The 25,499-nt window shown below is 44.7% G+C and overlaps 1 protein-coding gene across 3 annotated transcripts in view; it reads left to right on the top strand.

The window, feature by feature from the left end:
- LOC106568153 (adaptor related protein complex 3 subunit beta 1) overlaps positions 1 to 20,702 on the top strand; it is an 85,895-nt gene extending 65,193 nt beyond the window's left edge. For all 3 annotated transcript variants that reach the window (XM_014138251.3, XM_014138242.3, XM_014138233.3), the window contains exons 23-27: positions 447 to 675; positions 6,191 to 6,275; positions 6,905 to 7,002; positions 7,942 to 8,080; positions 19,472 to 20,702. In XM_014138251.3, the coding sequence (XP_013993726.1) occupies positions 447 to 675; positions 6,191 to 6,275; positions 6,905 to 7,002; positions 7,942 to 8,080; positions 19,472 to 19,625 (705 nt within the window). In that variant the 3' untranslated portion in view covers positions 19,626 to 20,702. The remainder of the gene's footprint in view (positions 1 to 446; positions 676 to 6,190; positions 6,276 to 6,904; positions 7,003 to 7,941; positions 8,081 to 19,471) is intronic.
- Positions 20,703 to 25,499: the final 4,797 nt, after the last annotated feature.

The following is a 25,499-nucleotide window of genomic DNA, read 5'->3' as shown; positions in this document are numbered from 1 at the left end:
CGTGGAGCTGCATCAGACTATCCCACCCACTCACTACTAACCTGCCTGATTGGGGACATAGTGTATAGGAATAATAATAATACATTGGGTTTATATGGCACTTTTCTAGGACATGGCTGAAATGGCCTTTTTCCAGGAAGAATGGTTGATGGTTAATGAACAGAGCTAGGCATAAGTTGTCAACAAAACCTCAGTTATCCTGCAGTCGTAAGTGGAGTAGCCTATGGTAAGTAGATATTTAATGAAGAGAGCTGGACCTACGTCACCAAACAACATACCTACTTCTATGTGGGGTTATCTGGGTTTGGTTACCTGACAAAGACCATATTTGTCAAAATGTTAACCAACATTCTGTTCTTCAGACCTTTTCATATTCTCATTGGTCCACTCTGTGTTTGTGTCCCTGTTTACTCAGCTCTGTCCCTGCTCTCTCCTTTCCTCTCCAGGTGAGCGGTCCAGCGTTTGTCCCAGAGAAGAGCCATGACCTGCTGCACCGTATGACAGGTAAAGGTCTGTCAGCCCAGTACCAGTTCCCCAGACAGCCCTGTCTCTACCAGCCCACCATGGTGTCAGTCCAGATCAGCCTGACCAACACCACAGACCACCCTCTGGAACAGATCCACATTGGAGACAGGAGCCCCACAGGACTCAATATACACTGCTTCAATACTATAGGTGAGTTAGATAACATAATACACTGCTTCAATGCTATAGGTGAGTTAGATAACATAATACACTGCTTCAATGCTATAGGTGAGTTAGATAACATAATACACTGCTTCAATGCTATAGGTGAGTTAGATAACATAATACACTGCTTCAATGCTATAGGTGAGTTAGATAACATAATACACTGCTTCAATGCTATAGGTGAGTTAGATAACATAATACACTGCTTCAATGCTATAGGTGAGTTAGATAACATAATACACTGCTTCAATGCTATAGGTGAGTTAGATAACATAATACACTGCTTCAATGCTATAGGTGAGTTAGATAACATAATACACTGCTTCAATGCTATAGGTGAGTTAGATAACATAATACACTGCTTCAATGCTATAGGTGAGTTAGATAACATAATACACTGCTTCAATGCTATAGGTGAGTTAGATAACATAATACACTGCTTCAATGCTATAGGTGAGTTAGATAACATAATACACTGCTTCAATGCTATAGGTGAGTTAGATAACATAATACACTGCTTCAATGCTATAGGTGAGTTAGATAACATAATACACTGCTTCAATGCTATAGGTGAGTTAGATAACATAATACACTGCTTCAATGCTATAGGTGAGTTAGATAACATAATACACTGCTTCAATGCTATAGGTGAGTTAGATAACATAATACACTGCTTCAATGCTATAGGTGAGTTAGATAACATAATACACTGCTTCAATACTATAGGTGAGTTAGATAACATAATACACTGTTTATTTGTCATGTGCGCTGAGTACAACAGGTGTAGACCTTACTGAAATGCTTACTTACAGGCTCTAACCAATAGTGCAAAAAAGGTGTTAGGTGAACAATAGGTAGGTAAATAAATAAAACAACAGTAAAAGACAGGCTATATACAGTAGCGAGGCTATAAAAGTAGCGAGGCTACATACAGACACCGGTTAGTCAGGCTGATTGAGGTTGTATGTACATACTATAGGTGAGTTAGAACATAATACAGAGCTTCAATAATATAGGTGAGTTAGATAACATAATACAAAGCTTCAATAATATAGGTGAGTTAGATAACATAATACAAAGCTTCAATAATATAGGTGAGTTAGATAACATAATACAAAGTTTCAATGATATAGGTGAGTTAGATAACATAATACACTGCTTCAATACTATAGGTGAGTTAGATAACATAATACGCTACCTGACCAAGTATGTGGACACCCCTTCAAATTAGTAGATTTGGCTATTACAGCCACACCCATTGCTGACAGGTGTATAAAATCCAGCACACAGCCATCCAATCTCCATAGATAAACATTGTCAGTAGAATGGCCCATACTGAAAATCTGTGACTTTCAACATAGGATGCCACCTTTCCAACAAGTCAGTTCGTCAATTTTTTTCCCTGCTAGAGCTGCCCCGGGCAACTGTAAGTGCTGTTATTGTGAAGTGGAAACCTCTAGGAGCAACAACGGCTCAGCGTTGGTGGCCACACAAGCTTACAGAACGGGACCACCGAGTGTTGAAGCGTGTAGTGCGTAAAAATCGTGTGCCAACTGTAAAGTTTGGTGGAGGAGGAATGATGGTCTGGGGCTGTTTTTCATGGTTCAGGCTAGGCCCCTTAGTTACAGTGAAGGGTAATCGTAAATCTACAGCATACAATGACATTCTAGACGATTCTGTGCTTCCAACTTTGTGGCAACAGTTTGGGGAAGGCCCTTCACTATTTCAGCATGACAATGCCCCCGTGCACAAGCGAGGTCCATACAGAAATGTCGAGATCGGTGTGGAAGAACTTGACTGGCCTGCACAGAGCCCTGACCTCAAATCCATCGAACACCTTTGGGATGAACTGGAACGCCGACTGCGAGCCAGGCCTCATCGCCCAACATCAGTGCCTGGCCTCACTAATGCTCTTGTGGCTGAATGGAAGCAAGTCCCCGCACCAATGTTCCAACATGTAGTGGAAAGCCTTCCCAGAAGAGTGAAGGCTGTCAGAGGAGCAAAGGTGGACTAACTCCATATTATTGCCCATGATTTTGGGATGTTCGACGAGCAGGTGTCCACATACTTTTGTAGTGTATATGCACTGAACAAAAATGTAAACGCAACGTGTAAAGTGTTGGTTTCATGAGCTGAAATAAAATTCCCCGAAATGTTCCATACTCACAAAAACGTATTTCTGTAAAATGTTGTGTACAAATGTGTTTACATCCCTGTTAGTGAGGATTTCTCCTTTGCCAAGATAAGCCATCCACCTGACAGGTGTGGCATATCAAGAAGCTGATTAAGTTCACAAGTAAACATTTGCTTAACAAGTCACAGAATAAGTTGCATGGACTCACTCTGTGCAATTTTTAAACACAGATTCAACCACAAAGACCAGGGAGGTTTCCAATGCCGCACAAAGAAGGGCACCTATTGGTAGATGGGTAAAAATAATAAAAGCAGACATTGAAAATCCCCTTTGAGCATGGTGAAGTTATTAATTACACTTTGGATGGTGTGTCAATACACCCAGTCACTACAAAGATACAGGTGTCCTGCCTAACTCAGTTAAAAGAGAGGAAGGAAACCGCTCAGGGATTTCACCATGAGCCCAATGGTGACTTTAAACCAGTTACAGCGTTTAATGGCTGTAATAGGAGAATGGATCAACAACATTGTAGTTAATCCACAATACTAACCTAAATGACAGAGTGAAAAGACTGAAGCCTGTACAGAATAAAAATATTCCAAAACATGTATCCTGTTTGCAACAAGTCACTAAAGTAATACTGCAAAAAATGTGGCAAAGCAATTAACTTTTAGTCCTGAATACAAAGTGATATGTTTGGAGGAAATCCAATACGACACTTTACTTAGTACCATTCTCTACATTTTTAAGCATAGTGGTGGCTGCGTTATGTTATGGGTACGTTTGTAATCAATTGTTAGGACTGGGGAGTTTTCAGGATAAAACATTTACAGAATGGAGCTAAGCACAGGCAAAATCTTAGAGGAAAACCTGCTTTCCACCAGGAACCTTTCAGCAGGACAACAACCTAAAACACAATGCCTAAACTACATTGGAGTTGCTTACCAAGAAGACAGTGAATGACCCTGACTGGCCGAGTTACAGTTCTGACTTAAATCTATGACCTGAAAATGGTTGTCTAGCAATGATCAACAACCAATTTGACAGAGCTTGAAGAATTTAGAAAAGAGTAATGAGAAAATGTTGCACAATCCAGGTGTGGGAAGCGCTTAGACTTACAGCTGTAATCGCTGCCAACGGTGACTCTAACATGTATTGATTGGCTCTGAGTTTAATATTTATCTAATCAACCTGTTTTATTTTTCATGATATTCTTTTACAAATGTTAGAATTTTTCTTCGACTTTGACATGACATTTTGTGTAGATCGTTAAATCCATTTTAATCCCACTTTGTAACACAACAAAACGTGGAATAAGTCAAGGGTGTACACTGAGTGTACAAAACATTAAGAACATCAGCTCTTTCAATGAGACTGACCAGATGAAAGCTATGATTCCTTATTGATGTCACAAATCCACTTCAATCAGTGCAGATGTAACTCAATATTACCACAACAGTGTTTTTAATGTTTTGTACACTGTGTATATAGGACAAGCTCATTGTAATGGCTGGAATAGAATATATGGAGCGGTATCAATCATATGAAAACCACATGTTTGACTCCTTCCATTAATTCCATTCCCACCATTACAATGAGCCCGTCCTCCTATAGCCCCTCCCACCAGAGCGAGAGAGCGAGAAACATCATCCAGGTTACGTATTATGTCATGTCGAGGGAAAGGCCTTAACTACCCTGCATCACACTGCCATCCAGGACCTAATGATTTTCATGTAAAACGAATTCATTTGCACATACAGGTATGACCTCTCGTTCTTACAAATCTATATGAGGCCTCTTATGTTCCGTGACATTTTAAAATAGGTGCTCTGCTGGTCACTCCAGACCCTGTATTAGGTCATTATACTATGGAGGACTATAAGCCTATATGATAGGAAACCATCAAGACCTTGTTTTCTGTTATGATCTTCTATAGCTGAGATTGGGCGTATTAATCCACATAATCCCTGGGAAGGCATATTGATTAGAGAATATCTACATTCATAACACACACACACACACACACCTCTGGGCCAACTCTCCCTGCAGACATCAAAGAAAAGCAAAAGAAGAGATGAAAAAGAAAAGTCGTGTGCGCTCAAGCACGTTAAAAGCTTCAATTGGCTGTGGATTGATTGGGCATTGAAGGAACTCAGGCTGCCAAACACTGGGTAATTGGGATCGATTGTGTGTGTGTGTGTGTGTGTGTGTGTGTGTGTGTGTGTGTGTGTGTGTGTGTGTGTGTGTGTGTGGAGTCGGTTTTCAAATTGAGCAGGAGAAAGTGAGTGCGGAAGAAATACCTTACTCTATCACAATGTCTTAAAAATTAATGATACAGAGCACTGTTCCTACAGTAGCATGGCTCACAATGCATTTCAACATATCTGGCGCTTCCACACCTGCATCTACATGTATTCATCTACTGTAGTAAAGTCCACCTTCCTCTCAAAACTAAAATGTAGAGGGGGATGAGGAGGAGAAAGAGTGAGATGAGCGAGGGAAGAAGTTAAAGAGATGGGGGGAAAAGGAAGAGAGAGAAAGAGGGGTGATATAAAGCAGCTTTGAGGCAGGAGTGTTGAGAAGAGGAGTGTTTGATGTCTCTGTTTTCAGTGTCTGTCCTCTGGTGTCCAGGGTCCTCTCCTCTGTGTGAAACAGAGTTCCACGCTGAAACACAGGGCTGCTCAGGAGAGCATAGAGGATGACTCTGTCGATCTGTCTCCTCTAGGCCTCTTTCTCCCTCATCTTTCTCCCTCATCCTCTTCCTCACAGATCTCTCTGCTCCATGTCTTTCTCCCTCTTCCTTCCTCATCTCTCTCATCCCTCTCTCTTGTCCTACTTTATACATAGCCATCTCCACCCTCTCTGTCTCTCTCTCTCTTCCTCTCCTTCACTCTCTCTTCAGACCCTGACATTCTCTTTGACAAACCTGTTGTTTTGGAAATAAGCTATTCTTTTTTGGTCTCGTTGCGGAGGATGAGATTGAAAGATGGATTTCTCACACGCAGTGGCCTGGCTTTGTGAAGTAGAAAACACAAGTAGTGTCTGTCTGCATGCCTGTCTGTCTGTTCCACTCTAATGCCCTCCTCTTTCTCATTCTGCCCCCTCCCTTGTCACTCTCTTCCTCTCCTCTCTTCCCTCTTCCATCTCTGTCTTCCTTTGCCCACTACCTCGCTCTCTGTTCTGGTCACTCACTCCTTTCTTCCTCCTCTCTTCCCTCTCTTCTCCTGCCCTCTCCCTTCCCCTCTGCCCTTGTCACTCACTCCTCTCTTCCTTTCCTCCTCTTCTCTCACTTCTGCCCCCATCCTCCCTCTCTGCCCTTTTCACTCACTCCTCTCTCCCTCTCATCCTCCTCTTCTCTGTTCTCAGAGTGTCTGGAGCCGGAGGCCTCAGTGACTGTTTTCATGGGCATCGACTTCAATGACTCAACACAAGCAGCCAACTTCCAGCTGTGGTAAGATACCCTGTCTTCTAGTCATTATACACAGTGAGGCTGAAACAGCCATGGCTCTCTTCCTCTTCTCCCTCCTCTTCTTCCTCCTCCTCCTATCCATAACTTGCTTTTCTTCTAGCTGTAGAAGAAAACTCCCCTTTTCCGGTCTGTTATCTCCATCTCTTCTCTATCCCTCCTCTTCCTCCTCTCCTCTCTGACCTGACTCCCAGGTGAGGCATCACCCACCATTGATCCTGTTTCAGAGATAACAATTATCCCCCTCATTAATGAACTCTGCTCTGACTTCCCAGAGCAGAGCAGAACAGAACAGCAGTCTATGCCACCACCTTTCTGCTCTGCTCCGCTCGCTGATCAATAGGCTGATCAGAAAACATTTTTGGGACAGAGCAAATCAATCCGCGCCAAAATGCCAATCACCCAGTTTGTTTTGTATGGCAATCAGAACAGAGAAAATGTCACATACACACACCCCTAATTTCCATTTGTTTGAGCATTACTGGTAGCTTGATTTTGTTATTAGGTATATGATCGCAAAACACTACAGTACTATTATACACACGGACAGAAACATAACACACTAACATAGTTGTGGCCCTTCGACACTCACTGTTGTCCTGTTTGTCCATCAGTACGAAGGAGGACCATTTCAGTGTGTCCATCCAGCCTGCCATAGGGGAACTCTTCCTGCCCATCACCATGACCGAACTGGACTTCCGCAAGGAGCAAGGTGAGCTTTCATACAGCGTTAACTACAAAAAATATCATAATCATTATCTTACACAGTCAGACTAAACATTACCTACATTATCTTCAACATGACCAATCACGCCGTATTTCATGGTGTTTAGGATAAGTCCCTGTTAAAGTGTTACTGAGCCGTGTGCTGTAGTCACACCAGTCAAAGCAGCAACAAAGGCAGTTTGTTGTTAATGGCTTCATAAGTGATTCCAATAATACAGGCCTGCTTTTTATGGAGGCTTTAATGCAGAAATTCCTCATAATAAAAATACATTTTCCATTCAACTTCAATGGTCCTCCAAGAGTGGCTGAAATATCTTGTAAACACACACACTCACATACACACACCGAGGAGAGCTGTTGAGAGAATGCGGTATGTAGGCCACCACTCTTCTCTAAGTGTCTACTAATGCCTTCCTTGTCTGATTAATTCATTAATGAATCTTCATTCACTAGATTCCGCTTCTGATCTCTACTCCTCACAGCAATCAGGGAGAAGAGGAGACAAAGGCTACATTTAACCCACCCCTCTCTTTTAAACAGAACAACTTTCCTTCTCTTTAGGCGATCTTTAAACAGATTTGTTATTTTGACCTGAATGGAGTAGTGTGTGTGTGTGTGTGTGTGTCGTCGTCGTCGTCCCCCACTCACTCTAACCTGCCTCCCTCCCTCTCTCTGCCATTCACTCCAGTCCTCATTAAAAACTATTTCTGGCATGTTGGGTGCACTTTCTTCATCTTCCACACAGTCAAGCTCTCAAGCACTATGTTCATTTCCTGTCATCTGTCAGAATGAGGAGAGTGTGCTGGCTGTGTGTCACAGGGTATTGAGTGCAGTCAATGAATATTATTCTCCAGCGCACCTGCAAAGCAACCTCTAGATGTGTTGTGAGTGCATCATTTCACTAAACTGTTTCTCACCCAATCAGGTAAACTGCTGGGCATGAACGAGAGCTCGGCAACCATCACCATGGCAGCAGAGAACATGACCAGCCAACCAATCAGCAGACCAGTGGCAACCGTGGCCAACCTGGGAGTGGTTCCATCCGGTCAAGACAACGTCCACAGGTGTGTGTGTTGTGTTTTTTGTGTGGTTATTTAAGGTAAGGGATTGGCATTTTGAATGGGAATGAATTGTTTGGTCCCCACAACAATAGTAAAACAAACGTGTGGGTTTGTTTGTTTTTTCGGCTCTGCTTTGCACGTATGTGTTTGACTGTCTGTGTGTGTCCCTGCCTGAGACGGCTCTGCCAGGGGAATGCCTAGAGAACGGTGTGTGTGAAGTCTTGCTGTGTAATTGGTGTACACAGGGTGTGCTAATGAGCTTCCTTCTCCGTCACGCACACACACACACCTGACGGATAATTACCCCTCCATCTATCTCTCTCCTGCTCTCTCTCTCTGTTTCCTCACCTGTCTCTCTTTCACTTCCTCTTTGTCCCTCTTTCTGTCTCTCCTATCTTTCCATCTGTCTCCCACTTTGTCCCTCTTTTACTTTGTCTCTACCTCCCTCCCTGTCTATCCAACTGTCTGAAAATAAGGGATCTTAGGGGGAGAGAGGGAGGACGGGGGATAAACAGAAGGGGATAGAAAAACCAAGGGGGAGAAAGGGAGAGATGGAGAGAAGGAAAAAGAAAGAGGAGGAATGAGACACTAGCACAAGGTTACAGGGAGCTGGGAGGAGTAGAGGAGAGTGAGTGGAAATCAATGTTAGCCGGTGGGAGAGGCCTGCCTCCAATAAGCCCATACTTCATTTAGAATAACCAATAGGACAAATGACTCTGGGCTATCAATCTCTCTCTGCTGCCTGGCTGGCTGGCTGACGGCTGGGGAGGAAGCCACACTCTCCTCACTGTCCTTTAATGACGACACGCTCTCCTCTGGTCTCGCAATGATGACATGGACCTGGTCCAAAGACGACCCCTGGGCTAGCAGCCTCCCCTTCTGCACATCTGAAGGAGTCAGATAGGTGTACTGGAAGTTAGGTTAGCTGGAGCCGTCCACCGTTTTCTTCAGATCTGAAAGTACCGAAGAGGTATCTCATAGGTGGGGTTATAATTGATGCTGCACAACTACTAGAGCGCACTCTCACACACACACACACACACACACACGCGCGTGTACACACACACACAGACCAGTGTTGACACAAATGCACACAGGAAGGATCGATGTGAGGGGAGACACACACTGAGAGCTCATTGTGGAGGTCACACTGCATTAATGTTACTGTGATGGAGGTGAACTCCACTAGGACCCTCTCCTCCCTAGGGACAGGCCTCTCCTGCCTGGGCACCAGCACACAAATTAGGCACTCTCCCTTGAGGTCAGGGTTCAGCCTTGAAGTGATGATCTTACATGGTATCATGTTTATATTGTGTGGTGGTATTAGCCACAATACTATATTACATTTGATATTGTGGCTATTAGAATAATTTAAGGAAAAAAGCTAGCTGCATATCAGGTTTGTGCGCATGTGTACATGGGTGTATAGTGCACCTCTTCTCCCTCTCAGCCATGCAGTCCTGTTCATCACCAGCAGGGTGCAGCACTGCTACTCTCTACAAGCTGCCCTTACTAACGGAGGAAAACCTAACCACCTCAACACAGCCCAATAGATTGATGGAAAGGAGGCTGGCAATAAATCAAGCAGAAAAGCAAATGTAGAAAAAGCTGTTCTTGTTTGTGTCTAAACAGGGGGAATAGAATAAATCTGCTCTATTTTTCACTCCGTTTGAAAGCAAATGTGATCGTATTTGTATGCATTGGTTGGTTAGAGACCTTCATTTTTAAAAGTGCACCTTGGGAATTTTAAGCTGTGTTTACTTTGCTTCAATATAACATATTTATATATCCAATTTTATTTCCATTTGGTGATGACTGAAATGGAGTTAAATGCAAATATACTTTTTGTCCTATTAATCTTAAATTAATGAAGATGTTCAGTATTTTATCCCCTTAATTTTATTACTCGTAAAAATCATTATTTGATTATCACCTATAATACAAACAAATTGCAGCCCAAAGCGCTTTTAGGCTTAATAATATTTATTTGTTTTTTATTATCCAGTTTTTAGTGGGTTTGTGAGCTTTATTGTTGAATGTGCCTCCAAATAATAACAATTATAAACAGTAGTAGCAATGGTTATTTATGAACATATTCAATAACACTGCTAACAATATCTGTTTGAGTGTGAGTCTTCTCTCTTCCCAATCCCCAACTCTGCATTTAACACATCTGTATACTGTCCTTGTGAACTGTTCTTTATCCCTTCATCTCCCCCTGTTGTGTAGTGGTCAACACACACACACACACACACACACCTCTATCTCCCTCTCTCTAGTGGTCATCAGTGTCCATATGGGCTGCAGTGTGGTCACTCAGTGTCCGTATGGCGGTGTTCTGGGAAATGTACTGCTCTCTAATAGGGGTTAATAGCAGTACCCATCTGGCTGTAGCTGGTCTGATCTGACCACCCTACTGAAGGACACTTGGTCTTGGACATTCATCTGACCACATGGCCAGTGAAGCCCAGTTAAGCTCAGCTCAGTGTGGGGTTGCTGGGAGCATGCTGCTGCATTAATGGCTTTAACCAGCCAGGGCCTGTTAGTGTTGTCTACCAGGCAGCCGCTATATGTCGGACCAGTCCAAAACACCATTATTATGTTTACTTCAAATGTTTTTCTGGAATTTTTGGTTGAATATTCATATAATGTAAAGTGCTGTAAAAGCTCAACATAAATCCAATCCAGTAATGTCTCTCGTACAGCCAGTTGGTAGTGGTGGGTGGCAGACTGATCCTTGTTCTTCCTGACCCAGCCTGAGGTTGAATGTAAAGGTGAAGCCCACTTAGTGTTTGCATGGTGGGGTGTTGGAGGTGTACTGGAGGCAGATGGCATCAGGGAGAGGCTCCTTCCACTGAGGAGAATCACACATAATTGGAGAGTGATGCTTAGCAGCAGTCTGCCGATCGATGCCAATCCCTCCTCTCTAAGTCCGGGGGTTATCGTTTGCTTTTCTTTTCATACGCTGCAATTAATCCAGTGTTTAGCCCCTCTCACGCCTGCCTGGGGAGAGCATAGGCATACCAATGACCTGGTTAGGACCACTATCACCCCTACTGTGTGTGTGTGTGTGTAGTTGGGCTCACGTCTGGTTTGTAAATGATGCTTCACTGTGCCCCGTTACATTTATTTTTTATTTTCATGATGTGTGTCACCTCAGTGTGTCGTCTCTAGTCCTCAGTGTGAAATCAGAACCAGGGAGAATCCTGCCCAGAGGCCTACAGCTCAGAACTATAGGATAAAATGTTTCATTATGCACCAACCAGACAGACCTGTACACAGAAGTAACACACACACACATAGAGACAGTTAAATCACACCAACCAGACAGACCTGTACACAGAAGTAACACACACACAGAGACACTTAAATCACACCAACCAGTGACAAATGAAACATACTGTTTTCTGGCCTGAAGAGAGAGCAAGAGATCTCCCCCCATCCCTAAAATCCTTAAGCCACAGTGACCACACACCTCAGGCAGCTTACGTGGAATGAGGTTATAGCACAGGACACAGTGGCTGGGTAGGGCTTTAAAATGAGCGTTTGTGCTGTTTTTTAAACATATCTAAAGCTCTGTTTTTGGTAGCCGGAGCTTTTAGATTGGAGTCGTTAGATTGGTACATTTGAAAAATGACATATTTAGGCCTACACAATTGCTAAACGAGAAGAGAAAAGGAAAGAGTGGAGGGGTAGAATGAAAGAGTGGAGGGGTAGAATGAAGGAGTGGAGGGGTAGAATGAAGGAGTGGAGGGGTAGAATGAAGGAGTGGAGGGGTAGAATGAAGGAGTGGAGGGGTAGAATGAAGGAGTGGAGGGGTAGAATGAAGGAGTGGAGGGGTAGAAAGAAGGAGTGGAGGGGTAGAATGAAGGAGTGGAGGGGTAGAATGAAGGAGTGGAGGGGTAGAATGAAGGAGTGGAGGGGTAGAATGAAGGAGTGGAGGGGTAGAATGAAGGAGTGGAGGGGTAGAATGAAGGAGTGGAGGGGTAGAATGAAGGAGTGGAGGGGTAGAATGAAGGAGTGGAGGGGTAGAATGAAGGAGTGGAGGGGTAGAATGAAGGAGTGGAGGGGTAGAATGAAGGAGTGGAGGGGTAGAATGAAAGAGTGGAGGGGTAGAATGAAAGAGTGGAGGGGTAGAATGAAAGAGTGGAGGGGTAGAATGAAGGAGTGGAGGGGTAGAATGAAGGAGTGGAGGGGTAGAATGAAGGAGTGGAGGGGTAGAATGAAGGAGTGGAGGGGTAGAATGAAGGAGTGGAGGGGTAGAATGAAGGAGTGGAGGGGTAGAATGAAGGAGTGGAGGGGTAGAATGAAGGAGTGGAGGGGTAGAATGAAGGAGTGGAGGGGTAGAATGAAGGAGTGGAGGGGTAGAATGAAGGAGTGGAGGGATTAGTGGTGTTTTCAGTGGAGTGTGTCCTGTTGAAGTGGCTAATATTTTAATTAAGTCAGAGGACTGAGAGCTGCCTGATAAACTCCCTCTCCTCTGTTGATGGTAATTTAGCTGCTCCCCAGAGGCACAGCCAGACACACATGTGTGTGTGTGTGTGTGTGTGTGTGTGTGTGTGTGTGTGTGTGTGTGTGTGTGTGTGTGTGTGTGTGTGTGTGTGTGTGTGTGTGTGTGTGTGTGTGTGTGTGTGTGTGTGTGTGTGTGTGTGTGTGTGCGCGCGCGCACATTTGTGACCTCCTCCCTATCCCATAGGGTGTGTCCTCCTCCCTATCCCATAGGGTGTGTCCTCCTCCCTATCCCATAGGGTGTGTCCTCCTCCCTATCCCATAGGGTGTGTCCTCCTCCCTATCCCATAGGGTGTGTCCTCCTCCCTATCCCATAGGGTGTGTCCTCCTCCCTATCCCATAGGGTGTGTCCTCCTCCCTATCCCATAGGGTGTGTCCTCCTCCCTATCCCATAGGGTGTGTCCTCCTCCCTATCCCATAGGGTGTGTCCTCCTCCCTATCCCATAGGGTGTGTCCTCCTCCCTATCCCATAGGGTGTGTCCTCCTCCCTATCCCATAGGGTGTGTCCTCCTCCCTATCCCATAGGGTGTGTCCTCCTCCCTATCCCATAGGGTGTGTCCTCCTCCCTATCCCATAGGGTGTGTCCTCCTCCCTATCCCATAGGGTGTGTCCTCCTCCCTATCCCATAGGGTGTGTCCTCCTCCCTATCCCATAGGGTGTGTCCTCCTCCCTATCCCATAGGGTGTGTCCTCCTCCCTATCCCATAGGGTGTGTCCTCCTCCCTATCCCATAGGGTGTGTCCTCCTCCCTATCCCATAGGGTGTGTCCTCCTCCCTATCCCATAGGGTGTTAGTTGGTGGTGGTGTTGTTTAGCTGTACCCAGAGACTGAAACAATGCCAGCCCAGTGGCCCCTGGTCCTGTCTACAGGCCTGTTCCTAACATGCTCTGAGCCTTCTCTATCTGCTGTGGGGGGCTCCTCTTCACTGAGGTATTGTCAGGCCTGAGGGAGGGCTACTTGTCAATTCTAAGAGCGGGTCTTTGTGGGGTATTTGTCAGGCCTAACCAGGGGTCCACGGGGGGCCTTTGTCCCAGGGATGTAGTGCTAAACGGAGGCAGATGGCTGGGTGGTGTCAGCCACGTGGGGCACCAGAGGGGACAGGGAAGAGGGAGAAGGGGGCCCAGCACAGGCCTGTCACCCTAAAGAGGGGTTGGGTCACCCTGGGTCAGGCCCGCTGCCTGGCTCTTGTTAGCACCCTCAATGGGCACCATGTGTGCCCCATTTTAGTCCCCCTGTCTGTGGGGCTGGTATCCTAGGAAACCGCGCTGCTGAGAATTCTCCTGGGGGAGGGAGGGTCCCCCCACACACACTCTCTATTGCTCTCTCTGGGGAAAGGGGGTGAATGTGTTTGATTGACAAAAGGAGTGTCTCTCCTCCTTAATGGCTTTTTAGTCAGCTGGATAATAGACTGGCTATCTCTCTCTCTCCCTCTCTCTCTGACACCCCCTCACTAATGCTGGGTAATTACATGATTTGTAGTGTTTGGGAATTGTATTAATGGAGGATTTATGAGGGCCTGCTTGGTGTGTGTTAAAGGAAAGTTTCAGACATTTTGAATGTTATATTGTTTTTGTGCATCTCTGAGTGATGTTCTATCGACTCCCTGGGTCATTTCAGTTTTCATGTGTATCTGAGTTATTAGCGTTCAAGCAGGCAGAAATCCGGCCAGTATGACGTAGCACCGTGATAAAGTCACTCTCACTACACTGGAAGTTAATAGGAATACGACATTTAGATCGCAAAAACCTCTATCATACATGTCAGATTTCAATACTGGCTGATGTCATAACTTGGAAGGATGTCTTCTCTCGAATGAGCCATTGATCATAATTTTGCGATATTCCTACCTCGAGAAATGTCTAACTTAACGGATGGTCTAGCACATTTTTCCTGTTTGTCTGCCACTTTAGTCCAGGGTGCATTGCATGGTGCAGTTACCAGAGATATTATAGAAAGGAGATGGGAATCCCACCCAGAAGACTTTCGACCAATCGCGTTCACGTTGTCATGCTGTGTCACGCGATTGCTAAGCTAATCGCCACGCAATCCCTTCTCAAAGTCAGTGTATATGTCGAGAAACGTGTCTATTTTCCTCTAAAGTACATCATGTCACGATTCCAAAGCTATACGATACTACAGATAGCATGTTAATTATCTCACATTTCGGAAAAGATTTGTAATGTACTTGTTGTTGATGAAATTCATGCTAATGTTGGGTTTTTGAGCTGGCGCCCAATAGACTCCAATTCACTCCTTGAAGTAGAGCTCCTTGTCCCAGAATTGCCCAGAATGCAGCGCGCGGCCCATTGACGTAGCATGGGCAACTGCCTTGTTCAGGGGCAGAACGACCGATTTTTACCTTGTCAGCTCGGGGATTCGATCTAGCAACCTTTCGGTTACTGGCCTAAAGCTCTAACCACTAGGCTACCTGCCGTCCCAACATGGTAAGATTGTAGACTCCGAAATTGAAAGCTGTAAAATTGCCTAAACAAACTGCACTAACTAAACTCGGCAAAAAAAGAAACGTCCCTTTTTAAGGACAATGTCTTTCAAAGATAATTCGTAAAAATCCAAATAACTTCACAGATCTTCAATGTAAAGGGTTTAAACACTGTTTCCCATGCTTGTTCAATGAACCATAAACAATTAATGAACATGCACCTGTGGAACGGTCGTTAAGACACTAACAGCTTACAGACGGTAGGCAACTAAGGTCACAGTTATGAAAACATAGGACACTAAAGAGGCCTTTCTACTGACTCTGAAAAACTCAAAAAGAAAGATTCCCAGGGTCCCTGCTCATCTGCGTGAACGTGCCTTAGGCATGCTGCAAGGAGGCATGAGGACTGCAGATGTGGCCAGGGCAATAAATTGCAATGTCCGTACTGTGAGACGCCTAAGACAGCGCAACAGGGAGACAGGACGGACAGCTGATCGTCCTCGCACTGGCAGACCACGTGTAACAACACCTGCACAGGATCGGTACATCCGAATATCACACCGGTGGGACAGGTACAGGATGGCAATAACAACTGCCCGAGTTACACCAGGAATGCACAATCCCTCCATCAGTGCTCAGACTGTCCACAATAGGCTGAGAGAGGCTGGACTGCAGGCTTATAGGCCTGTTGTAAGGCAGGTCCTCACCAGGCATCACCGGCAACAATGTCGCCTATGGGCACAAACCCACCATCGCTGGACCAGACAGGACTGGCAAAAAGTGCTCTTCACTGACGAGTCATGGTTTTGTTTCACCAGGGGTGAGGTCGGATTAACGTTTATCGTCGAAGGAATGAGCATTACACCGTGGCCTGTACTCTGGAGCGGGATCGATTTGGAGGTGGAGGGTCCGTCATGGTCTGGGACTGAGCTTGTCATTGCAGGCAATCTCAACGCTGTGCGTTACAGGGAAGACATCCTCCTCCCTCATGTGGTACCCTTCATGCAGGCTCATCCTGACATGACCCTCCAGCATGACAATGCCACCAGCCATACTGCTCGTTCTGTGCGTGATTTCCTGCAAGACAGGAATGTCAGTGTTCTGCCATGGCCAGCGAAGAGCCCAGATCTCAATCCCATTGAGCACATCTGGGATTGGAGGGTGAGGGCTAGGGCCATTCCCCCCAGAAATGTCCGGGAACTTGCAAGTGCCTTGGTGGAAGAGTGGGGTAACATCTCACAGCAAGAACTGGCAAATCTGGTGCAGTCCATGAGGAGGAGATGCACTCCAGTGCTTAATGCAGCTAGTAACAGTCAGTATCAGCCCCCCCCCCCCTTTGTTCAGGGACACATTATTAAATTTCTGTTAGTCACATGTCTGTGGGACTTGTTCAGTTTGTCTCAGTTGTTGAATCTTGTTATGTTCATACAAATATTTACACATGTTAAGTTTTCTGAAAATAAATGCAGTTGACAGTGAGAGGACGTTTCTTTTTTTGCTGAGTTTAGCTCCGTTACATGCTGATATTGTCTTTGGTATTATTGTGTGTAGCTAGCCAGCCCATAGAAAGAGCATTGCATTGTGGATTTTGTAGTGGACTTGAGCAGCAACGGATTTCCACAACGATTTTCCATGTTGCTTCCAACTTTATTATAATGCCAAAATGCTACATTTGTTCACCCCAAAATATTTTTCACACATTAGTGTTATTTAACACTGTAAATTAAAGGAATGAGTGGATTCTTCCTTTAAGAGTATTGGCAGCTGAAACACACATTGGTTGTTAATTTCATGAAGTTTATAGGTCAGCTATGCAACCTTAACTTACATCCCTAAACTTAGTGACACCCTAGACTGAAAGACTAAATGTGCATTGTCATAATTCATGTTACCTTGTATCTAGTCATTCCTGTATTTAGTTGGTTCTGTTACTGTTTCTTGCCACTTTAGAAGACAGGGTATGTGAACCCTTTGGAATTACCTGGATTTCTGCATAAATTAGTCATCGAATTTGATCCAATCTTCATCTAAGTCACAACAATGGACAAACATAGTGTGCTTACAATAATTTGTGTGTTATTTGTTTATTTTTCTTGTCTATATTGAATACATCATTTACACATTCACAGTGTAGGTTGGAAAAAGTATGTGAACCCCATGGCTAATGACTTCTCCAAAAGCTCATTGGAGTCAGCTAACCTGGAGTCCAATCAATGAGACGAGATTGGAGATGTTGGTTAGAGCTGCCTTGCCCTATAAAAAACACTCACAAAATTTGAGTTTGCTATTCACAATAAGCATTGCCTGATGTGAACCATGCCTCGAACAAAAGAGATTTCAGAAGACCTAAGATTAAGAATTATTGACTTGCATAAAGATGGAAAGGGTTACAAAAGTATCTCTAAAAGCCTTGATGTTCATCAGTCCACAGTAAGACAAAATGTCTATAAATGGAGAAAGTTCAGCACTGTTGCTACTCTCCTTAGGTGTGGCCATCCTGCAATGATGAATGCAAGAGAACAGCGCAGAATGCTCAGTGAGGTTTAGAAGAATCCTAGAGTGTCAGCTAAAGATGGAAATCTCTGGAACATGCTAACATCTCTGTTGACGAGTCTACGATACGTAAAACACTAAACAAGAAGGGTGTTCATGGGAGGACACCACGGAAGAAGCCACTGCTGTCGAAAAAATCCATTGCTGCACGTCTGAAGTTTGCAAAAGTGCACCTGGATGTTCTTCAGCACTACTGGAAAATATTCTGTGGACAGATGAAACTACAGTTGAGTTGTTTGGAAGGAACACACAAGACTGTGTGGAGAAAAAAATGCACAGCACACCAACATCAAAACCTCATCCCAACTGTAAAGTATGGTGGAGGGAGCATCGTGGTTTGGGGCTGCTTTGCTGCCTCGGCCTGGACAGCTTGCTATCATCGACGGAAAAATTAATTCCCAAGTTTATCAAGACATTTTGCAGGAGAATGTTAGGCTACCTGTCCGCCAAAGCTCAACAGAAGTTGGGTGATGCAAAAGGACAACGACCCAAAACACAGAAGTAAATCAACAACAGAATGGCTTCAACAGAAGAAAATACATCTTCTGGAGTGGCCCAGTCAGAGTCCTGACCTCAACCCAATTGAGATGCTGTGGCATGACCTCGAGAGCAGTTAATACCAGACATCCCAATAATATTGCTGAAACAGTTTTGTAAAGAGTAATGGTCCAAAATTCCTCCTGACCGTTGCGCAGGTCTGATCCACAACTACAGAAAACGTTTGGTTGAGGTTATTGCTGCCAAAGGAGGGTCAACCAGTTATTAAATTCAAGGATTCACATACTTTTTCCAACCTGCACTGTGGATGTTTACACGGTGTGTTCAATAAAGACATGAAAACGTGTAATTGTTTGTGTGTTATTAGTTTAAGCAGACTGTTTGTATATTGTGACCTAGATGAAGATCAGATCAAATTTTATGACCAATTTATGCAGAAATCCAGGTATTTCCAAATGGTTCACATACTTTTTCTTGCCGCTGTATATCCAGTCAGTCCTGTATCTGGTATCCAGTCAGTCCTGTAAGCCTGTATCTTGTATCCAGTCAGTCATGCAACCCTGTATCTGGTATCCAGTCAGTCCTGTAAGCCTGTATCTTGTATCCAGTCAGTCATGCAACCCTGTATCTTGTATCCAGTCAGTCCTGTAAGCCTGTATCTTGTATCCAGTCAGTCCTGTAAGCCTGTATCTTGTATCCAGTCAGTCCTGTAAGCCTGTATCTTGTATCCAGTCAGTCATGTAACCCTGTATCTTGTATCCAGTCAGTCCTGTAACCCTGTATCTTGTATCCAGTCAGTCCTGTAAGCCTGTATCTTGTATCCAGTCAGTCATGTAACCCTGTGCCTTGTATCCAGTCAGTCCTGTAACCCTGTGCCTTGTATCCAGTCAGTCCTGTAACCCTGTGCCTTGTATCCAGTCAGTCCTGTAACCCTGTGCCTTGTATCCAGTCAGTCCTGTAACCCTGTATCCAGTCAGTCATGTAACCCTGTATCCAGTCAGTCATGTAACCCTGTATCCAGTCAGTCATGTAACCCTGTATCCAGTCAGTCATGTAACCCTGTATCCAGTCAGTCATGTAACCCTGTATCCAGTCAGTCATGTAACCCTGTATCCAGTCAGTCATGTAACCCTGTATCCAGTCAGTCATGTAACCCTGTATCTTGTATCCAGTCAGTCATGTAACCCTGTATCCAGTAAGTCATGTAACCCTGTATCCAGTCAGTCATGTAACCTTGTATCCAGTCAGTCCTGTAACCCTGTGCCTTGTATCCAGTCAGTCCTGTAACCCTGTGTCTGGTATCCAGTCAGTCATGTAACCTTGTATCCAGTCAGTCCTGTAACCCAGTATCCAGTTAGTGCTGTAACCCAGTCTTGTATCTCCTGTTCCCTGTAGGTTTGCTGGTAAGACGGCCAGTAGTGGAGCTGTGGTGCTGGTGACGGTGGAGCTGAGGGAGTCGTCTACAGCCCTGATCACCATCAACACAGAGAAGAGTGTCATGGGCTCAATGCTGCTCCGAGACCTTAAACAGGCCCTGGCCCAGGCCTAGAGTCTACAGCGCCCCCTAGCCCCAGTCCTCCAACACAGGGAGAAATGCACAGCTGCCATGGAGAGGTCTCATACACATGCATGCAAAAACACACATACACTCACACTCACACATACACAACATTTATTTCTGTCTCCCAATCTCAGTTCTTCTTCCTCTTTCATTCTCTGTCACGCAAATACACACTTACATGCAGGCAAAGAGATTGATATTGTTTCTCTCATGCTTACACATCCTCATACGGTACACACACTCATACACACACCTCATCATATTTTTTTACACTGTGGCAATCTATTGTCAGCAATGAGCATCAATGTTTCTGCTGCATTTCATTTCAACAGGACTCTTCTTTCTCCCCAGACCAGAGACTCTTGTTTCTCCCCAGACCAGAGACTCTTGTTTCTCCCCAGACCAGAGACTCTTGTTTCTCCCCAGACCAGAGACTCTTGTTTCTCCCCAGACCAGAGACTCTTGTTTCTCCCCAGACCAGAGACTCTTGTGTCTCCCCAGACCAGAGACTCTTGTGTCTCCCCAGACCAGAGACTCTTGTGTCTCCCCAGACCAGAGACTCTTGTTTCTCCCCAGACCAGAGACTCTTGTTTCTCCCCAGACCAGAGACTCTTGTGTCTCCCCAGACCAGAGACTCTTGTTTCTCCCCAGACCAGAGACTCTTGTTTCTCCCCAGACCAGAGACTCTTGTTTCTCCCCAGACCAGAGACTCTTGTTTCTCCCCAGACCAGAGACTCTTGTTTCTCCCCAGACCAGAGACTCTTGTGTCTCCCCAGACCAGAGACTCTTGTGTCTCCCCAGACCAGAGACTCTTGTGTCTCCCCAGACCAGAGACTCTTGTGTCTCCCCAGACCAGAGACTCTTGTTTCTCCCCAGACCAGAGACTCTTGTTTCTCCCCAGACCAGAGACTCTTGTTTCTCCCCAGACCAGAGACTCTTGTTTCTCCCCAGACCAGAGACTCTTGTGTCTCCCCAGACCAGGTAACCAAAAATGTGTTCATCAATCAATGAGGTCTGTATCACTTTTGGTGAAAATGATTGAATATATTAAAACTGTAACGTGAACTATGGTTGTTGATGGTTGTTTTGAATGAGTCTCTCTTTATTGTGGTGCATTGTGTGTTCGGTTAGTGTGTCGGGTTGTTTTCCAGTGTGTTTGTAGGTAGGGTTACTTCATAGTGTGTGTCGGGTTGTTTTCCAGTGTGTTTGTAGGTAGGGTTACTTCATAGTGTGTGTCGGGTTGTTTTCCAGTGTGTTTGTAGGTAGGGTTACTTCATAGTGTGTGTCGGGTTGTTTTCCAGTGTGTTTGTGGGTAGGGTTACTTCATAGTGTGTGTTGGGTTGTTTTCCAGTGTGTTTGTAGGTAGGGTTACTTCATAGTGTGTGTTGGGTTGTTTTCCAGTGTGTTTGTAGGTAGGGTTACTTCATAGTGTGTGTCGGGTTGTTTTCCAGTGTGTTTGTGGGTAGGGTTACTTCATAGTGTGTGTCGGGTTGTTTTCCAGTGTGTTTGTAGGTAGGGTTACTTCATAGTGTGTGTCGGGTTGTTTTCCAGTGTGTTTGTAGGTAGGGTTACTTCATAGTGTGTGTCGGGTTGTTTTCCAGTGTGTTTGTGGGTAGGGTTACTTCATAGTGTGTGTCGGGTTGTTTTCCAGTGTGTTTGTAGGTAGGGTTACTTCATAGTGTGTGTCGGGTTGTTTTCCAGTGTGTTTGTAGGTAGGGTTACTTCATAGTGTGTGTCGGGTTGTTTTCCAGTGTGTTTGTGGGTAGGGTTACTTCATAGTGTGTGTTGGGTTGTGGTGCATTGTGTGTTCGGTTAGTGTGTCGGGTTGTTTTCCAGTGTGTTTGTAGGTAGGGTTACTTCATAGTGTGTGTCGGGTTGTTTTCCAGTGTGTTTGTAGGTAGGGTTACTTCATAGTGTGTGTCGGGTTGTTTTCCAGTGTGTTTGTAGGTAGGGTTACTTCATAGTGTGTGTCGGGTTGTTTTCCAGTGTGTTTGTAGGTAGGGTTACTTCATAGTGTGTGTCGGGTTGTTTTCCAGTGTGTTTGTAGGTAGGGTTACTTCATAGTGTGTGTCGGGTTGTTTTCCAGTGTGTTTGTAGGTAGGGTTACTTCATAGTGTGTGTGGGTGCCGGGTTGTGGGTGGGTTCCAGTGTGTGTTGGGTGCCAGGTGGAGGGGGTTACTTCATAGTGTGTGTCGGGTTGTTTTCCAGTGTGTTTGTAGGTAGGGTTACTTCATAGTGTGTGTCGGGTTGTTTTCCAGTGTGTTTGTGGGTAGGGTTACTTCATAGTGTGTGTCGGGTTGTTTTCCAGTGTGTTTGTGGGTAGGGTTACTTCATAGTGTGTGTTGGGTTGTTTTCCAGTGTGTTTGTAGGTAGGGTTACTTCATAGTGTGTGTCGGGTTGTTTTCCAGTGTGTTTGTGGGTAGGGTTACTTCATAGTGTGTGTCGGGTTGTTTTCCAGTGTGTTTGTAGGTAGGGTTACTTCATAGTGTGTGTCGGGTTGTTTTCCAGTGTGTTTGTGGGTAGGGTTACTTCATAGTGTGTGTCGGGTTGTTTTCCAGTGTGTTTGTGGGTAGGGTTACTTCATAGTGTGTGTCGGGTTGTTTTCCAGTGTGTTTGTAGGTAGGGTTACTTCATAGTGTGTGTCGGGTTGTTTTCCAGTGTGTTTGTAGGTAGGGTTACTTCATAGTGTGTGTCGGGTTGTTTTCCAGTGTGTTTGTGGGTAGGGTTACTTCATAGTGTGTGTCGGGTTGTTTTCCAGTGTGTTTGTAGGGTAGGGTTACTTCATAGTGTGTGTCGGGTTGTTTTCCAGTGTGTTTGTAGGTAGGGTTACTTCATAGTGTGTGTCGGGTTGTTTTCCAGTGTGTTTGTAGGTAGGGTTACTTCATAGTGTGTGTTGGGTTGTTTTCCAGTGTGTTTGTAGGTAGGGTTACTTCATAGTGTGTGTCGGGTTGTTTTCCAGTGTGTTTGTAGGTAGGGTTACTTCATAGTGTGTGTTGGGTTGTTTTCCAGTGTGTTTGTAGGTAGGGTTACTTCATAGTGTGTGTTGGGTTGTGGTGCAGTGTGACTGACTGTGTCTTGGGTTTCGGTGTGTTGGCTATGTGTGTGTTGGGTTAGGATGCAATGTTGGGTTAGGGTGCTGTGTGATTTTGTGTCTGGCTGTGTTTTGGGATAGAGTATAGTGCGTTTGTGTGTTGGGTGCGGTGTGTGTGTTGTGGTTTGTGTCTGGCTGTGTTTTCCAGCTCATAAGCGAGGTGTCTCTGAGGGCTGTAGAGAACACCTGTTAGATCATCCATCACCTCTCCCTACGCACTCATTCCCCCTGCCAGCTGTTCATCACACAGCGACAGGCCATAGACACACACAAACACTACAACAGGCCGCAAAATATTTTTTCACACCCACTTCTTCTGCCATTTTCCCCTCAGACACACACAGCGAGAGCTGCTGTAACGGGCAGTGTATAGAAACGGCTTTATCTGCTATTATGACACAAGCCGTTAAGGCCTACTGCAGCTCCGTCGGACCCACACACACACACACACACACACACACACACAAATCTGGAGCTTTTACACTCCCGGCTTGACGTTTTTATGTCACATTTAGAGAGGGAATGATCTGATGCTAAATCAGATTTTACTCAACACAGACGGACTGCTGCTTCATACTTGTAGCTTACTGGGCTGAACTGAAGTCATGTATGTTTGTATTAGATATTGTTCCCACTATGGAGATTGGTTCGGTATTGTTGTAATGAATATGTACGGTATCTTAGATGCTTTCTTTCATGTTCCAGTTAACATTAGGGGAAAGGGGGACACCTAGTCAGTTGTACAACTGAATGCCTTCAACTGAAATGTGTCTTCCATATTTAACCCAACCCCTCTTAATCAGAGAGGTGCAGGGGGCTGCCTTAATCGACATCCACGTCTTTGCGCCCGGGGAACGGTGGGTTAACTGCCTTGCTCGGGCAGAACGACAGATTTTTACCTTGTCAGCTCAGGGATTCGATCCCGCAACCTTTCGCTTACTGGCCCAACGCTCTAACCACTAGGCTACCATTATCAGACATTTATAGGAATTTGTGAGAGACTGGGTTTGAGCCGGGATTGACTGCGGGTCACAAGACTGCGTAAGCCCGCTAAACGGAAGCTAAAGTACTGTGAATGCAATTTCCCTTCAGGTTTGGGCATTAGAAGGTTTGGGCATTAGAAGGTGTAGTGTAGTAAAGAGCCTCGTGTGTGTGTGTGTGTGTGTGTGTGTGTGGGGGGGGGGACCTTACGTCTGTTTTGGCAACACTAAGTCAACATCCAACAGACTGTACATTTTACTAGATTGGCATTTTCCATTATAACACAAATCAGGAAATACATGAGAGCGGACAATTATTTATCATTTGATAACAACAAAACAAAGGTGGTACCACCAGCATGTTAATTGAATTATTGTGAGTGGCTGAGTTACCTGGTTCTCTGGACACCTCTCCCCAATAGCTAAACAACCATACCTTCTGTGCATCTGCTACTTTATTGTGAAAGGTATGTTGTACAAACCTCTTAGTCTGCTGTTACTATAAACGACATGATGACCAACATGTTGCACAACGGTCCGTTAGAGAAACTCTGAAATGAACACTTCTTTCATAGTAGCCACTAGATGCAGTTATAATAGACAGTGGTTTCTGTTTTCTTCCTACAAATGTGTGTCTATCTTTTGAATGGTTTATTAAGCTACAACATATTATAACCCCATCACTAAAAAGATAACTCTCAGCAACACGTCTCTTCTGTTTCCCTCTACAATGACCACAAGCTGTTCAAGACTCATTAGAACAGAGTGGACAGGACCAGCCACTAAATCACAGGGGGAGAAGAACATCATCAATGATGACACTGAAGATCATACAAAATGATTGCCTGATGATCTTCTGAACATCCCAATACCTTTCTGATGCATTTCAGTTACTTCCAACCATAGTTCCTTCAGATTGAATACTGTCAAAAGTACTGTCAGGCTGATTTGTAATAGCTCCAATTAAAGAAGTAAACATTGGCCGTTGATTACATAATGTTTTGTTACGTGGTGGTGTTGCGATTTTATTTTTTGTTTTTTTTTGCAAAAATGGGGTCGCACGCCAAAGTCTGGGATCGCCTGTTCAAACTTTTTTTGTCTGCTATTACTATAAACGACATCATCAACATGTTGGACAAACGTCTTTGTCTGTCGTAACTAGAATGACGTTGTAATACTGAACACAAGCAGAACACAGATAGGCAGTCTAAGTAACAATTTAATGTTCTTCATTATTTCATATTCATTTGATTTATTTTCCTCTCAATTAAACAAAAGTTTATTTTTGGTGATTGGCAAAATTGAAGCATGATAGCAGACATATCTGAGATAGTTATGTTGATAAGGTTTCATTTGACTAGCTACCTGATCTGACTGATTAAAGGAACGAAACATTACAGTCCTTATTATAACAGACGTTGGTGGTTGTTTTGCTCCTTGACGTGATCATCACATCACCACGGCAACAGCTCCACATCTATCTCAAAGTTCAGTCATCTTCCTAATTTGATGTAGGCAGCGGCTAAGTTGTGTGAATGGAAACAATACGAAGAACAACTGAACTGGTCCTTCTTGGTCTTGTATTCAATGTCTTTGACTGAATGTTAGACTGGATAAGAAACTGTAGAAAGGCTGATGTAGACAAACTAAGAAGCACGCGCACACACACACACACACACACACCCACCAGTCTACTCTCCCTGCATGTGTGATCCATCTCCCAGGTTGGCACCTACTATAATGGGCTGGGGGTGAGGGGCCTGCCTCTCTCCCTCCTCCCCTTCTCTCCCT

Source organism: Salmo salar, chromosome 01 (genome assembly GCF_965601325.2).
Source record: "Salmo salar chromosome 01, fSalSal1, whole genome shotgun sequence".
NCBI lineage: Eukaryota > Metazoa > Chordata > Actinopteri > Salmoniformes > Salmonidae > Salmo > Salmo salar.
This window is presented reverse-complemented; position numbering and strand designations above follow the sequence as displayed.